The sequence below is a fragment of the Sphaerodactylus townsendi genome, linkage group LG03 (assembly GCF_021028975.2).
Source record: "Sphaerodactylus townsendi isolate TG3544 linkage group LG03, MPM_Stown_v2.3, whole genome shotgun sequence".
Classification (NCBI taxonomy): domain Eukaryota; kingdom Metazoa; phylum Chordata; class Lepidosauria; order Squamata; family Sphaerodactylidae; genus Sphaerodactylus; species Sphaerodactylus townsendi.
This window is the reverse complement of record NC_059427.1, coordinates 34,728,853-34,746,231: the sequence shown is the minus strand read 5'-3', so window position 1 is coordinate 34,746,231 and position 17,379 is coordinate 34,728,853. Positions and strand designations below refer to the sequence as shown.

General features: G+C 40.7%; 1 protein-coding gene across 8 annotated transcripts in view; it reads right to left on the bottom strand.

The window, feature by feature from the left end:
* Positions 1 to 2,166: 2,166 nt before the first annotated feature.
* MITF (melanocyte inducing transcription factor) overlaps positions 2,167 to 17,379 on the bottom strand; it is a 182,796-nt gene continuing 167,583 nt past the window's right edge. For 5 of the 8 annotated variants that reach the window (XM_048489782.1, XM_048489784.1, XM_048489787.1 and 2 more), the window contains 5 exons: positions 15,994 to 16,111; positions 11,877 to 11,951; positions 10,359 to 10,434; positions 8,564 to 8,711; positions 2,167 to 6,297 (listed from right to left, as the gene is read on the bottom strand). In XM_048489782.1, the coding sequence (XP_048345739.1) occupies positions 5,893 to 6,297; positions 8,564 to 8,711; positions 10,359 to 10,434; positions 11,877 to 11,951; positions 15,994 to 16,111 (822 nt within the window). In that variant the 3' untranslated portion in view covers positions 2,167 to 5,892. The remainder of the gene's footprint in view (positions 6,298 to 8,563; positions 8,712 to 10,358; positions 10,435 to 11,876; positions 11,952 to 15,993; positions 16,112 to 17,379) is intronic. The other 3 variants (XM_048489785.1, XM_048489789.1, XM_048489790.1) reach the window with 2 other exon arrangements.

The following is a 17,379-nucleotide window of genomic DNA, read 5'->3' as shown; positions in this document are numbered from 1 at the left end:
ACGGCTGCATTTCTTAACTGAAGGGTATCAAATATGCCAAGGCAGCTGGTTTTCAAGGTAATGGTGGAGTGAAACTTGCAGCTTGAGAGAACAAGGAAAGAGGGAGAGGTCTGTGCACCTGGCTTATGCCACAATTGTGGTAGATGCAGCACTTTAAAGTAGCAGCAGAAAAACAGCTTCCAACTACCAGGCTGTGAGAGTTGTTGCAGTATGTTAAGGGTCATGTTAAAAAGACTCCTTCCCCTGGAACCTTCTAGGACTCAGAGTGCCACCTGAAGCAGAATTATAGCCTAAACTTTAGGAGCAGCAGTGGCGTAGGAGGTTAAGAGCTCATGTATCTAATCTGGAGGAACCAGGTTTGATTCCCAGCTCTGCCACCTGAGCTGTGAAGGCTTATCTGGGGAATCCAGATTAGCCTGTACACTCCCACACTCCCAAGGGTGACCTTGGGCTAGTCACAGCTTCTTGGAGCTCTCTCAGCCCCACCTACCTCATAGGGTGTTTGTTGTGAGGGGGGAAGGGCAAGGAGATTGTAAACCCCTTTGAGTCTCCTACAGGAGAGAAAAGGGGGATATAAATCCAAACTCCTCCTCCTCCTTCTTCTTCACTCACTGAGTTCAACAGATTTAGAAGATTGCTTAGGATTGCACTGTAAATGTTGGTGAACTGGAGATTTGTAAGGTTAGGATGGCTAAAGAGTTGCATTTAGTTAGAAGCCAAATATTGTATTGTTGAAGGCTTTCAAGGCCACAATCAATTGGCTGCTGTAGGTTTCCAGGCTATGTGACCGTGATCTGGTAGTTTTTGTTTCTAACATTTTGCCTCAACCTGTGGATGGCATCTTCAGAGGTTTGTCACAGCAAGAGAAATACAGCTCACCGTGACACACCTCTGTAGATCCCAGCTATAGGTGCAGGCAAAACAGCAGGAGAAAAAACTACCGGACCACGGCCACACAGCCTGGGAAACCCACAACAGCCAAGCCAAACATTGTTCTTAAATCATTCATTTGTAGGGACTTATAGTTAGCTTATGAGGTTTTTTAGGTTCACTGGTATGGTGGTTTAAGAGCAGCAGACTCCGATCTGGAGAACCAGGTTTGTTTCCCCACTCCTCCACATGAAGCCTGCTGGATGCCCTTGAGCCAGCCACAGTTCTCTCAGAATCCTCTCAGTCCCACCTACTTCACAAGGTGTCTGTTGTGGGGGGGAGGAAGGGAAGGAGTCTGTAAGCTGCTTTGAGACTTTTTAGGGTTGAGGAAAGCAGAGTATAAATCCAAACTCATCTTCTTCACCCTTGTTCTCATGATCTCCATGGAGCAGCAGTGGCGTAGGAGGTTAAGAGCTCGTGTATCTAATCTGGAGGAACCGGGTTTGGTTCTCCGCTCTGCCGCCTGAGCTGTGGAAGCTTATCTGGGGAATTCAGATTAGCCTGTACACTCCCACACATGCCAACTGGGTGACCTTGGGCTAGTCACAGCTTCTCGGAGCTCTCTCAGCCCCACCTACCTCACAGGGTGTTTATTGTGAGGGGGGAAGGGCAAGGAGATTGTAAGCCCCTTTGAGTCTCCTGCAGGAGAGAAAAGGGGGATATAAATCCAAACTCTTCTTCTTCTTCTTCCCATCCCCTTGCCCTCTCTTTACTTGCTGTACTGCAGACATTTAGGGTGGGGCTTGCTGGTCAAGCCAAGTCAATGGGCCACCTAATCTGGTGCCTCAGACACTCTTGAAGCATGTAAGGTGCAGTTCCTCAGGACCCCCTGGAAAATGTACTGAGCCGCCAGCATTAATAAAGTCAAACACGGGGGGGGGCTACATTTCCATCAGCAGAATGTGACCTCCACAAATCCCCCTTATTGCTAAATGTCCACTGAAATGTTACTTTGAGGATCCAGAGACCCACAAGAACAATATGGGGCCTAAGTTTGAGTTCTTCAGCAGTAGGGGGGAAACGGGTGAAAACTGCTGCCTTCCCATTGGCAGAAATTTTCCTCCATACCCCACCAAAGACATTATGCAGATTCAACTTACACCCCTCCTCCTTCAAACTGATTTCTCATTGAAACTCACAAGAGGAAAGATTTAACATGCCGCTGGCACTGAAGGCAGGGCAGCAAAAAAAGTGACTTCTCTTTTCCCACCACATACAAGTCAGGGAGTCAGCGTGTGAAAAAAAAAAGAAACAAAAGCTTTAATCCATCTATTAGGAACAGTCCAAATTATTTAAGTGGTTTACAATAATATCGATCCATCGTTTACAGTGCTATGGACCAGACACAAATTATTGCTGTGGCCGTCAGCAGGTGAAAGATCAACAACAACATGGTACTAAGCATCCAGAACAGGAGGCAGTAATTCATTCATTGTCCCCAAGATACAGAGGCCTTTGATACCATCCATTTTTGGGTTTTTTTTGCCAGTGCATTTCACACCCCAAAATATGGTAAGTGCATTATATTGTGCTTTGCTTTTTCCCCCCCTTGTATACTTTCATAAAGGCTTTATAGGCATCAGAGTTAATATTGCTTTGTATATATCTAACTATCTATTTCCAAGTATTAAGGACGAAGTTTATGGCACTAACATATCTTGCATGGTTTTGGCAAAGGTAAAAACTGCTGGGTACTCCCTGCCCCTGGTCTGCTATCTCTTGACTCTCCCCATATTTTTAACATTCTGGAGTATTGTGCATTCTTTGTAGTCTGAAGATGTGTTGGAGCAACCACATTTTCTTGGTTCTGAATGTTTCTGATGCCTCTCCCATGTAAATGTGTTGTCCAGTAAGGTCTACCAGTTCCATGACTTCTTGGTGTCAACTACAAATAATAAATACCTTCATCCAAAACCTACAGTTCCCCGCTCTTATATGGTGTGAAGGCAACATGCAAACGCTACAAGTAAAATGTGTGGCTTCTGGTACAAAGAAACCCCAACCAAAAACATGGAACCTCCCTCCCCGCAAAGTGCAATGGATGGTAGCATGGTGTGTCAAAGAAGCTAAACCATTCAATCCCAGCTGATAGGAGCCAAATATATCATCTAAAAGAAATCTAAATCCTGGGCAACCTTAAACAGATCACCATTCTAAGCCCCTTGACTAGGACAGACTTAGAAGGGGCGCGATTCTGTTTAGGTGTGAACCATCAGTGGGTCACTTAAGCATGTGTGTTGCGTAGGGCTCAGTGCTGCAGCAGAGGTATACTCTCAAGCAAGACATCAGTTTTATTGAGTTCAAACTAGTATGCAAAATGCTGCAGAACTGAACATCACAAAGGAGTTTCTCCTGGCTAAACTACCTCCCGAGACTCGTTTTTGCCTCAGAATTCGGGCTGTGTCTATGCTGAAGTTCTGACAACAAACATTACGATATTGGATGAAGAAATTATCTGCCAATTGTTTAGGAATTCCTGCCTTAGGAGAGCTCTGACCTGGATGGCGCAGACTAGTCTGATCTCATCCTATCTCAAAAGCTAGCCAGGGACGAGAGGCCACCAAGGAAGTCCCCATAGCAGGCAATAGCAAGCCACCACTGTTTGTCTCTTGTCTTGAGAGCTTGATGGGGTTGCCGTAAATTTACCACTTCCTTAAAGAAGAGAGGGGCTCAGTGGTAGAGCGGCGGGTCTCAAATGCCATCACAAACACCTTCAATGAAAAGGATCAGGTAATCTGTGATGTAAAAGATCCCAGAGGACAGCTGTCTGTCATGAGTAAACAATACTGACTTGGAAACATGAAGTGACTTTGACGGACCAAAAGTCTGATTTAGTTTAAGGCGCTTTCAAACACTCATGTAATCCTCCCTCTTCAGGAAAAGTGGAAACTGGCGGCACTATCAGTGGTTAGCAATGAGAAAAAAAAGTGCACAATGAGACCTTTTTTGTGACGTCAAGGCTATTTCATAAAAATTAAACTTTACATCTTTGAGACTTTACTGTTTCGTCCAGTCCTGGTCATCATGTCCCACTGGCATGCAGCTGCCCGTTGCCCAGGTTTTCTGAGCACCCGGGCATAACTGGCACAGAAAGAGAGTCAAAGACTTCACTTCAAGAACACAGGGGTAGAGAGGACATTCAGAGGCGCTTCCTTTACGACACAAACACTAAGCCGCCTCCCACTGCTACAGCCACCTCCTCCTCTCCCCTCGCCCCCAGCCTTATACTTCAGTCAGTGCTAATTTATGAAGAGGCGGCAATAGTTAAGGCACTTCATTCTGAACAAGATATGCTTCCCCTGTCATTTGCATCCGGAACGGCTGGCGGCAGCTATGTAGGACGCCAATCCCTTCCTGAACTGGCAAGACCATAAGCCACTGTATAAAATACTTAGGCATAAGAATAATAATACAAGTAGCACTACTGTTATTGCATAGGACTATGTTGGAGAAGATAATGTACACAACATGCTCTCACGACAACACTGCTGCAAGTTAAAACCTTCACAAAGTTGGGATCAAGTAACAGTTACCTGCAAATACAGTCAATTTTTCTTTCAACCTCGATGCTGAAAACAGTCTGACAGGAGCAGTAAGGACAGTGGTGGGATTCAAATAATTTAACAACCGGTTCTGGTGGCAGGATTTAAATAATTTAACAAGCGGTTGTTTACAAGAGGCGTTTTAACAACCGGTTCTGCCGAAACGGTGCGAACCTGCTGAATCCCACCACTCAGTAAGGAGGTGATAGTAATAGTTGTTCCAAGCATATTACTATTTGTCCTGTACTGCTAAAAAATAAATACATACAATTCAGGGATTCTTTTTTCCCTGCTGAGTTTTACACAAAGCTCCGTTTGTTAATTAGACTAACTTTGTACTATTGCTTTAAAGATCTGTCTGTGTCAAAACATTTCCTCGATGTGAGGCAGTAATATACAAAATCATCACAATGCCACTCTTGAAAAGACAAGAACCTACACAAAAATCTTACTCTGAAGTGTGTACAAATTAATGCGTCCCCCCCCCCAAAAAAAACAGCCACCCACAAGTGGGGGGTTTAAAATGTCAAAAAAAGTTATAAGTACAGTGTCTTGTTACAAATAAAATACAAATGTATTCTTAATGAAAAATAAAATAACTGAAAAATTCATGCAAATCAGATAACTGTACAACGAATTTTTTTAAAAAAAACAATTGTTATGCTCAGTTGAAGGAAAATGCTGACTTTTCTTAAGAGTCTTGAATTGAGAATTCATAAATCTAAGATTTCTTGTCATAATTAAGTGACTTTTAAAAAAAATTAAGCCACGATTTAGAAGGAAACCTCCACATTGGATAGTACTTCCTGCTTATGAACTTATAGTTTAATCTATTACTGGGTTTTGTGGTCATTTCCAGCTTGTGCCTTAATTAAGGTCATTATGAGTTAATTATCTATACAAGTGAAGATTTTAATAATATGAATATATCTATATATCTATATCGATTTAGATATATAGGTATTCTCTTTAATGCTTTGGGATACATTTCATTGGGTTAGCAGGTACTGAATATTTAAACAGAGGCACTATTAAATAAACGCAAAAATAGTTTACAAAGCTAATTCTTTCTTTTTTTGGTTTCTTTACATTCTTCTACATTTCATTTCCAGGTCAACAGGTTTCATTACAGATGTAACGAAGCGTCATCTTTAGTGGATCACGGACTTGTGGATTTGTATCTCACTATTGCTTTCAAGTAGACACGACTCATTTTAGTGTTCTTGGAGAGTCTGGTTCATAGGTACAGAACACTATTTTGGAAGCATTGGTATTTTTTTAAAATAGAATAATGTACAAGTCTCTCAAACGTTACAAAAGTCACATACACTGGGCTATCTGAAATTTATACTGAAAGGAAGTTATTAAGAAAACAGATCAAATTACTTAATGTACTGATCAAGCAGTGGGACTGGATCCACTAACAAGCATGATCATTGTCCTCCATGCTCACACTGCTCCTTCGGCTACTTCCTTTTGAAGCCCCGGGAGATAATGATGAGAGAAGTGGGTCAGAAACTTCAACAGGAGAGAGGGTATCGTCTATCAGGATGTCTTCCAGTTTGGATCCCACTTTTGTAGGGACGGTGTAAGTGCCGGCAGCCGTCTCCATGGCATTGGCCAGGCTATCGTTGAAACTGATGGTGCCGTCAGTAAGGTCGAGAGTCGTGGTGCAAGACAGGTTGCGGTGACGTTGCAAAATCTCTTGGCTGCAGTTGTCAAGGACTGGCTCTTGTTTGATAATCCTGTTTACCATCTCTGGTGAGCAAAGGCCTGTTGACGGAACAATGGAAAGTCCGTGGGCTCGAGCCTGCATCTCAAGTTCCTGTTACAAAAACACACATAAAATGAGAAATGTACAAAAAAAAAAAACCAAGAAAAAGGGGGGGGGGGAAGTGACCACTCTAGAAATTTAATAACTCCTCACTTTGGGACAACCCCTCACATTTGTTAACATGTATAACTTTCCTTATGTAACTCCCAGATATTTAGGGAAAGAGGCAAGCCACAGCAGGGTTTGAGGAGAGAGGAAGTTGTCAGCCCGCTGTAAAGCTGTAGAGTTCACCCTCCAAAGGAGTCATTTTCCCAGGAGATCTGTTTTCTGTGGTCTGGAAATCAATTATAATTCCAGATCTCATGATGTTCAACGAGATAAGGATTATTTTGTGTAAACTTAGATAGGAACTGTGTTGGATTAGAGGAAAGATGTAATAATAAGATTTTTATTCTTTTTTTCTTTCGTTTTTTATTGTTTCCATTGTAACATGTTTATACATTATGTAATTATTTAAACTTAATAAAATTCTTTAAAAAAAAAATTCCAGATCTCCGGGCCTTACCTGGAGGTTGGCAAGGCAAGTTCTGAATACACATAACAGCACCTTTAAAAGTTGTTTGTGGAGAAATCCATATGCTATGTACACAAAAATTCATTTTATGGGCCCGGAATAGGAGATTAAATGTATATAAATGGCTCAGAATGGGAGATTAATTGTATCTAAATGGCAAAGTGATCTCCAGGCCCCACCTGAGGATTGGCAAGGCAAGGTCTGAATACACTGAACAGCACATTACTGCACTTTTTGTGAAGGAATGTATATGGCATACATGCATTTGCTTTGGGAGGGGGAGTGCACAAGAGTGGGGGGACGGGGACGTCCGAAACTGAACCAATGGGTGTGTAGGACAGTTGTCGGACATTCCAAATCCTTACTCCATTATATAGTTTAAGATATTATATTCACTGATTTTATATGTATTTATAAAGTAAAACATGTTCGTAATATATGGGGGACATCATTTTGTACTTTTACCGCCCCGCCTCCCCAAACATGTAGATCCAGATCTGCCCTTAAGTGCCACCTTCAGTTCAATCACTGATCAAAGCAGCCCAATATCCAAGCCACTCAGGATGATCCATTAAGGGGACATCATACCACACCAGGATCTTTATCATCACCCCACCTTGGGATGTTATGTGTCACCTCCTAAACTGCCCAGTTTGGATAACATAGACCAGTGGTGGCGAACCTTTGGCACTCCAGATGTTATGGACTACAATTCCCATCAGCCCCTGCCAGCATGGCCAATTGGCAGGGGCTGATGGGAATTGTAGTCCATAACATCTGGAATGCCAAAGGTTCGCCACCACAGACATAGACGATGTTCTAGATCACTGATGCTGGTGAAATCCACAGTTCAGCTCACGATACTCAGACTTATAGCGAGCTAGATCCTGCCAGTCCATTTAAATTACCAAAAGGGCAATTCTTGGGATTGTGGGACCCAAAGCAAAAGTCAGATGGAATGGGAACTGCAATGAAGCAGGAAATTGGACTAGATAAAGAGGAACAGTTGGTAACATCAAACTCCATGAATGGAACATTATCCCCTTGAAGATTTTTGTCCGGTGTGGAATGCACAATGCACTCTATTGAAATCTGAAATCCTGTACATAAAGCATAGCTCAGACAGAAATAAGCAAATATTCCCAAGGATTAACATGCACTTAACATAGACTTGGAAAGGATTTTTTTTTCCTGCTTAACATATGCAGCAGGTGTCAAGAAGCAAAGACAACAACAAACTTTGCAGCATCGTGGAATTAGGTCTGACAAGTTCCAGGGCTGCACAGCTTCTTTGACCTCACAAGATTCTGGAATATTCCCAAGTTTGTGCACCATTCTTTAGGCCTTTAAAAGTCAACTCCTTCGAGCCATTTACTTAGCTCTATCTGAAGTATGCTTTTGGTCCGGGTCTAAGATTATAATCTGATTTAAATGTATAATGTATTTGATATACTTGCAGAATCTTTTTTCTAATCCAAGTCAATTCAGAACTTTGAGGAAAAGAGGCTTACTTCCTGAGCATTTTGGTATGAATCCAGATCAATTCCAGATCAAGTTGAAGTAAGCTCTCACCATTACTACAAATGTCCCCTTGCACATCAGCCTCAGTTTCTACATATGTAGAAACATTTCACTACTGTGGGTTAAGAGAGCTACAGAATTATCATGATCACCCAACAGTTTTCTAGACAGATTACTTTTCTATAGAAAACACCACATAATACAAACATTCAATCAACAAACCTGTATTCTGAGCAAAAGGTGCCGATTGGCATGTTCCAGTTTCTTTTGTCTGTTTTCTAATTCTTTTGTACGCTGCTGTTCTCTTTGGAGCTTACGGATATAGTCCACAGAAGCTTTTAAAATGGTTCCCTTATTCCAGCGCATGTCCCTGCAAGTCATCAAACATGTTTTCAATAAATAAATAAATACTGGGGGAGGGATACAGCAACTATGATACAGCAACTAAATACAAATGCCATTTTTTTCTTGATAAAATAAAAACAGAATAACTTAATTACACTAGGGGGAGCAGCTGGTTAAGTTATTTGTTGGTAGCTTTAAAAAGAAAATTGAGATTCTTGTCACCTGTGGCACCATGTCTAAATAAAGAAAGATACCAAACCCTTGAATTCTGTTAAGCAATGCCCAGCTTCCTCTGACCCTTTCAAGAAACTAGCCCCTGAAAGCTTCCGTAACCCCCAAAGCTATCTACTCACTGATTCTAGAAAAGGGAGGGATCTCACTTAAATATTCTAGTTTGTTGTACAAACCTGCCCAGCTTTACCATTATGCTAAAATACTGGTTGTAATTTTTGCCAATTTAAACTAATCGGCATTAAAACAGCAGAAAACAGAGCACAACACTGTCGAAGGTTTTCACAGCCAGATTCAACTGGTTGTGGCAGGTTTTCCGGGCTGTGTGGCCGTGGTCCGGTAGATCTTGTTTCTAATGTTTTGCCTGCATCTGTGGCTGGCATCTTCAGAGGTGTATCACAGAGGGAAGTCTGTCACACACAGCCCGGAAAACCCACAACAACCAGAGCACAACACATTCACAACTGATATATTAAGAGGGGAGATGGGTACCACATTTAAGTGGAAGGTCAGTTTCTTTTGGCAGTGATCAAGTGTTTTAGGTCCCACTCCCCCAGTGTAAGTTCAGGAACACAAATCACAAAAGGGGTGATTGTGATACAGTTTGTTATCAATTATTCAGGGCTGGGTTTGTAATGAGAGTTCTTTCTCTTGCTGTTCCTCACCCTCTCCATAGTGAATACCCCATGTCATAACTTCATGACATTATGCACTCCACCCACTTCCTTAGTCACTGACAGACTGGATGCAAAGATTTACTCAATATCGTGATGGTATAATGCAGGGCAAGTGGTATTACATGTGACAGTGAAGAACTCAACATAAGATACCATTTTCGGCAATATTATTATATCTCCCACAACAACACTCTGTATTCCAGTGATGTAAATTCTCTACCTCTGTCAACATACTAATCTATCATCATGCTATGCTATCTTTTTTAAAAAAAATTAAAAGGCAGCAATATTATGGATCTTCTCTTTGTTCTTTCCCTGAACTCATGAGAAATACAAGTGTAGGTCTTAGATCCCAAAGAACATTTCTGCTGATGGAATGGAGTAATTCTTTCTTGCATTCTCTCAAAGACCACTCCTGAAAATAGGAGGATCCCAGGAACAAAACTGAAGGTATCAGCAATAATTATGCCTCATCCCTTTGCCAGAAGAACCTCTGTAGAATCCAACACTATTTACTTCTTTATTCAGAACATTTATATGCTGCCTCTCTTGAGATGTGCAGTAGAATTCATTCACTATGTTGTAAAATGGGACCAAATATTTTGCTATGGAAAAAAAGTAGTTGAAGCCCTAGCAATATAATAGGCTTAAACTTTACATCTTACACTACAAGAATAGCCCAAAGCATAAGCTCATTATTGACTCATTTCACAGAGAAATTTACTCACAAATAACAATTCATTATTTGATGTGATCGTACTTACGGATCATTTGATTTGGGTATCAAAGTGCCCAGTTCTTTTATACGATCGTTAATATTGAATCGCCTTCTTCGTTCAACTTTTAAGAAATTGATACAAATTAGAAGTCAGGAAACATACATGGCACAAAGTTCTTGCAAATACAGAAGTCCCACTATGACTATTTTAAAAAAATTCCATAGCTGAGGCATGCTTGCTTGACCACAAAACCCACAATGTCTGGCAGAGCCATAGGCAGAAAACAAACAAGGGAGTGCGGGGAACTGGGTTTCTGTTGTGTCTGTAAATTGCAACTTTTCTTTATGACATAAAAAATCAGAAAGTGGAACCACACCATCAATTTGCAAGTGGCTCTCTCCAAAGGAAGCTAGCTGGAAGTTTTGTCTATTAATTCAAAGGAATAGGAAGGGTACCAATAATAGGAAGGGTACTAAAAGACATTCTTCAGACCTTACAGATGAATTAACAAAAATGCTTGTTATGACTAGTTTTTAATCCGTAACACCAACTAGACAGGATCTGGAGTGTGTTTTGTCAAGATGCCCTACATTTGCTAAACCTCAACCCCTTTCTAAGGATCCAAATTGTTAAATGTAGCTTATTCAAAAAATAACTTCACCGAATTCTGTTTTGGCACATCTTTCGGAGTGTGGGGAAAATGCCCTAATTTTCTTGACATGTACTAAATGTGGCCTGGGTTCATTTTGTGTGAGGCTAATCCTATCACTCTTTCGGAGTCCTATAACAACAAGAAAGGAACAAAATTTCAGTCAAGAAACGTTAGATGTAAATGAAAAAGAGAGAGCGTGATACATGGGAATGAACAGGTTACCCAGCAATTCTTCAAAAAGTATCCTACACTTTTTTTTTTAAAGGGCAGTGTAATGTCCAGTTTTGGACACTTGCATTTGAACATACCCGGCCTAAAACCTTTGTTGACCAAAACCTACTTGGAATACAAACCAATGCATCTTCACTTTCTCAAGCACTGCTGAACAGAAACAGGAGACTGCAGCTATTCCTTCTAGGGCAGAGCACAAACAATTGTGCTTGATAAATTTCAGGTTTGGGTGTTTAAAGCCCGGAAATTTTCAGTCAAGTCGAATAAAGCTGTTACCTTTCAGCTTTATTTGGCTTTTACCAAATTTTTTTTGGCTTTAAAAAGGCAAACCTGAAACATTTCCATTCTCCTCACTGTTGCTTCTTATGTCCACATGGGCTTGAGAAGTAGTAGCGGAGAGAACTTCTGCCCTTCCTTGCCATTTCCCAAGTCCACATTGACTTGGGAACTGCTGGTAGGGCTGAGAGAGAACGTCAACTGAATGCTCAGCCGATAAAGTCAAATCATTTTTTTTGAAGGGGGGTGTTTGGTGATTCAGTTTTTACCCATTCACCACCTTCTGGCATAAGTTCACTGATTTCAAGGAAGATTGTGAGGTAAAACTGTGCCTACCATGTCAAACGTCAGACTGTTGTCAAATCTCAGTTAAATATAATCAGAAGCAGAAACAAGAAACTTACTCAAATTGTGGTTATCTTTCTTTTGTCTCTCTTTGGCCAGTGCTCTTGCCTCAGACTCTGTGGGAAATACACATGCTGAGCATGTTAATAAAGTAGTTAGAATGGTGGAAGTGTAAGAAAGACAATAAATATCAGCAAACCAAAAGCTTTCACAATCTCTGGTTCATGGAATTTCAACATGCACTATTGATGAAAAGTAGCTCCTAAATATCAGTTGATACGTGCTGTGGAGAAGCTTGCAGGGTTGTGAGGGGCAGGGCGGGAGGATGCTTTAACCTAGTATTTCACCCAAATCATGAGATTTGGAGCCTAAACAAAAAGTTAATGACAATTATCTTAAAACTAGCATTGTCCCTGTTACCAGGAATGGTTTTCTTTAAAGGTCATTTTCAACATTCATAAAAATTCTTAATGCCCTAGCACTCCTGAATGCAAAAGAAGGACTACATGTTTGAAAAGAAGATCAGCATGCCAGAAAGAACAGTAGCCTGACTTCCCAAATGATAACAATATCTTATTCACTCAACAATATGCTGGCTTGAAACAAGCCATGTGATACACAAAAGGTGGTTTCTACGCTATCTGGGAAATCTATCTTCTAACAAGCTTCCAAGAGGTCACCTTCCCCAAGAATGGAAAACTGCAAATGGCTAGATTCCAGTGTAGTAGCACCTTAGAGACCAACCAACATGTTTTTCACAGTATAAAAGTATTCCCACAGTACAGATTGTCTAATCTTGAATAACTATCACAAAAAGTATACAGCTCAAGAGTTGTATATAGCTCAAAAATACAAACAGCAATCTACTACTACATAAATATAGGTGACCACAGTCTCTCTTCAGAATACTTGAATTTTAAAGGTACAGCAACAATGCTTGTAAGCCATATGAATACAAAAAGACTTTTCTTGGGCTGACCAAACTTCAGTGCAGTTTGACCTCAGGGTTTCTTCAGCTTGGCCCAATTACTTGCTAAGAAGAAGCTCAATAGTGTGTTTTAAAGAGTATTGCTTTGGGACCGCATACAGCAGCTTGCTCTCATGCCCAAAGTAATCGGGTCAAGCTGAAGAAACCCTGAGAAGTTTTTTTTTCCATATTCATATGATTTACAAGTATTGCTGCTATACCTTTAAAATTCAAGGTGAAGATTATTCAAGATTAGAGAATCTGTACCAAGGAAATACTTTTATGTATTTTAAAAGAATTGTGTATGTTTACTTCCAAAAGGGTTTCAGACAGTGCAGGAAGAATGAAAAACAACAGAAATCCCTGGCCACCATGAAACTACCCTATGCAGCCCCCCCCCCCCACCCGCACAGGGAGCATTACCAGACCAAAAGTTGGCTTCATCCCTGGGAACACCCTAAAATGCTCCCACCAATGCCAGCACAGGCTCTTGTGGCAGAGGAGTGTTGGCACAGTGGCAGCTTTCATTTGTGGGTGCTGTGGAGCTATACGGCACCTCAAGGCCTGCATTTGTGCCCCTCCTGCCACCATATTCACCCTTTGTGCCAGCGTACAGGACACTCATGTTGGTTGCCCTTCCCCAACTCTGTCACCCTCCCCATGGACTGCACTGTAAAATGGCAACATTAAGACCATTTCCTTGGAAAAAAGCTCCACTAAATAAATGGATATTTACTTTTGAGTGGATGTACTCAAGATTGCTCCCTAAAACTCACAGTCACTACCTTTGTTCATGGTAAACTCACTCAGCCAACTCATTCATGGTGAAGATCACAGTATCCCTAAAACAGTGCAATATACCTGATGACGTAAACTCTGGCTCATGAAAGCTTATGTGAGGATATATTTTGCTAGCCTTTAAGGTACCGTATATACTCGCATATAAGTCGAATTTTCCAGCACATTTTTTTGTGCTGAAAAAAGCCCCCCTCGACTTATATGCAAGTCAGGTGTATTTTAAACAATATTTTAGAGGTTTTACTTTGTTGGCCTAATGGCGCCAGTTTTAGGCTAGCATTGAGGCTCTCAGATGTTCCAGGACCAATTATCAGTCTCGTCAGCATGGCCAATTTGGCCATGCTGGCAGGGCTGATGGGAAATTGTAGTTCCTGAACATCTGAGAGCTGCAGGTTCCCTACCCCTGGGCTAGCTGCACCTAAAAATTTCTCAGGGATTTTCAGGAGACTCTCCTGATGATACCCACCCAAGTTTGGTAAAGTTTGGTTCAAGGGGTTAAAGTTATGGACCCTGTGTTGGGTGTTCTATACCCCATTGTTCTTCCAATGGGAGCTAATAGTAGGTGGGGCTACATGTTTGAGGGTGGTCCATAACTTTGGACCCATTGAACCAAACTTTACTAAACCTGGGTGGTATCATCAGGAGGGTCTCCTAAAGATACTCCTGAAATGTTGGTACTGCTAACATAAAACATTCCTCTCCCCTGACCAAAAATCTAGTTTTGAAGGATTTTAACTCTTGTGTTTTAGCTTTGGTTGCTGGTTGAGGCTAAGGTTTTTTGTACTTTTAAAAGTTATTGTTGAGACCATATTGTTTTAGTTGACCCTCTTTTCCACTTACAGAACTAGTTTACTGTTTTTCTTTGAAATAAATATTCAAAAACATTTAACCTACTGATGCCTCAATTAATGTAATTTTATTGGTATCTATTTTTATTTTTGAAATTTACCAGTAGCTGCTGCATTTCCCAATTTAATTTATATGAAGTCAATGTCGTTTTCTCCCAGTTTTTTTGTGGTAAAATTAGGTGCCTCGACTTATATGTGGGTCGACTTATACACGAGTATATACAGTACCACCTGGTTCCTGTTTTATTTTGCTGTTTCAGATTTAAAAAAATATGTCCATCTGGAATTATTCAGAAGTTATATACTTCTCTGAGTAACATTGTAGAGAATTACTGCTGCCTCACTGTGCATTGGGATCGCCAACTTCCAGGTGGACCCTAGAGATCTCATGGAATTATAACTTATCTCCAGTCGGCAAAGATCCATTGCCCTGGAGGAAGTGGCAGCTTCACAGGGTGAACTCTACAGAAGTCTACCCTTACTATATGAAATGCTATATTAATATTGGGGATGTTATCATAAGTTGTTTAACTTGCTCTGAGCTGTTAACCTGATAGTATTATTTTGATCTTGAATTGTTAATTTGTGGATCCACTGAAATTGATATTGTCTTTATATGTAGCCTTATGGTTTTGTATTATCATGTTATTGTTATTCCTACTATGTTGTACACCGCCCTGAGCCCTCCAGGGGAGGGCAGTATATAAATTAAATATCCTAACACAGAGAGTGTGGACACCTCATCTTTGAAGCAGCTGCAGGCCAGAATTCTGCCAGTACATAACACAAGTCTCCAAGAAAGCACAAATATCAGGGTGAATATGCAATGGGTGAAAAACGTGTGTGGCTGTTTCTAAGCCTTGCTCCTAAATGTAGTATTCTTGAAACAATTGTTCTCATTTTTATTATTATTGTTTGTTTATTTATTTGTTGTTGTTGTTGTAGATTTCACAGCTGCCAGATCTTTAGCTGGTTGTTGGCCTTCATTACAATTCGAGCCTCACCCAGAGGCCTAGGAAGTTGTAATGTAATGGATTAGTTATTATTATTAGTTGTTTATTGTTGTTGTTGTTGTTGTTGTTGTTGTTGTTGTAGATTTCACAGCTGCCAGATCTTTAGCTGGTTGTTGGCCTTCATTACAATTCGAGCCTCACCCAGAGGCCTAGGAAGTAGGCCCTAATAAAGTAGGCAGGCCGTACTTTTTGCAAAGGTTCCAGTGCACCATTGCTGCTAGCCTATTATGACGTTCGAGATAGTCAGTTTGGGCTATTTTCTTACAACAGCAGATGATGTGCTCCACGGTTTCATCACCCTCTTTGCAGAGACGGCACTTTGGGTCATTGTAGGATTATTATTATTATTATTATTATTATTATTATTATTATTATTATTATTATTATTGTTGTTGTTGTTGTTGTTGTTGTTGTTGTTGTTGTTGTTGTTGTTGTTGTATTGCTGTTATATTGTTATTATTATTATTATTCAATTTATATACTCACATCCCCGAGGGCTCTACATGTGTACAACATCAACATAAAATACAATAGCAAGAGGGTTATTTACCTGTAAGTTCCCTTTTTATGTTAGGAAGGTCAGCAGGACAAGAATTGCTAATGTTGAGTCCTGGAGGAGGCATGCCCTGGTTGCCATAGAGGTCTACTATGTTACCGGAAACAGGCAGCTGAAAAAAAATGAAAGAGGAGACGGATTATTTGCTACATTCCAACCAGGATCTGTTGATACAGGAAACTGAAGCATCAACCACCATCGTGTTTATATCACTCTGCATTTGCAAATGCTATTCTATGTAAAAGAATACACATTAATCATGGATATATATTATAGGTAGCCATGTTGGAAGTTGAGTAACGGGGAAAAAAAACCGGAAATGAAATTCAAAAAAATTAGGACTAAATAAAGTGACACAAAGTAATCAGTTGTTGTTCCCCTGACTTCTGCAGTAAACCGCATGTCTAGAGAAACTGCAAAAGCATACAGGGCAGAAAGGTGTGTTTCACAGAATAGAGGGAAAGTCCTATATGAAGTTAGAGTTGCCAACCTCCAGGTGGGGCCTAGAGATCTCCCGCTGTTACAGTTGGTCTCCAAACAACAGAAATCAGTTCCCCTGGATAAAATGGCAGCTTTGGAAGATGAACTCTATGGCATTGAATCCTGCTGAGGTTCCCTCTCCTCCCCAAAACCCGCCCTTCCCTTGCTCCTCACCCAAAATCTCCAGGTATATATGGATGTTGAATGAAGACAAGGCCTCCTGGCTCTGGTATTCGGAGATGTAGGCATGAAGAGGTCTCCTCTTGTAACCCTAGTAGCCATCCTATGGGTTTCTTCCCATGAATCTCTCTTATCCCCTTTTATAACTATCTTTTAAAACATTAGTTCATCTAGTCCACAGGTGTCAAACTCGCGGCCTTCCAGATGTTATGGACTACAGTTCCCATCATCCCCTGCCAGCGTCATGCTGGCAGGGGATGATGGGAACTGTAGTCCATAACATCTGGAGGGCCGCGAGTTTGACACTTATGATTCTAGTCCGACAAAAAGTTGCATGATTGAAAAGTTTGCTTTTTCTATTTGGTCCTAATAAAGTTAATACTTTATGGTTATTGTTGGATTTATTGATCTGGAGCCTAGGTCAGACTCCTATGTAATTTTTTTTTTTAGGACTGATATGCATTTCATGTAAAGGATAAATTAGCTTGTGCACAGTGATCTTTGAAAATATCTGAAACAAAACTATCAGTACGGGGAGAGACCCTTCTTGAAACACACCACTTAGCGTTAACCATGCGTAAGATCAATCTGTGTTGACTTAAATTCAAATAAGGGTTTGGGCCGTAGCAACATGGCACATTTTGCTATGGAAACTGGAGTTTTTTTCTGTTAATTTTTAAGAAAGGGTAGTGCATCTTACATGCTCTCAAAGCAAGAAAT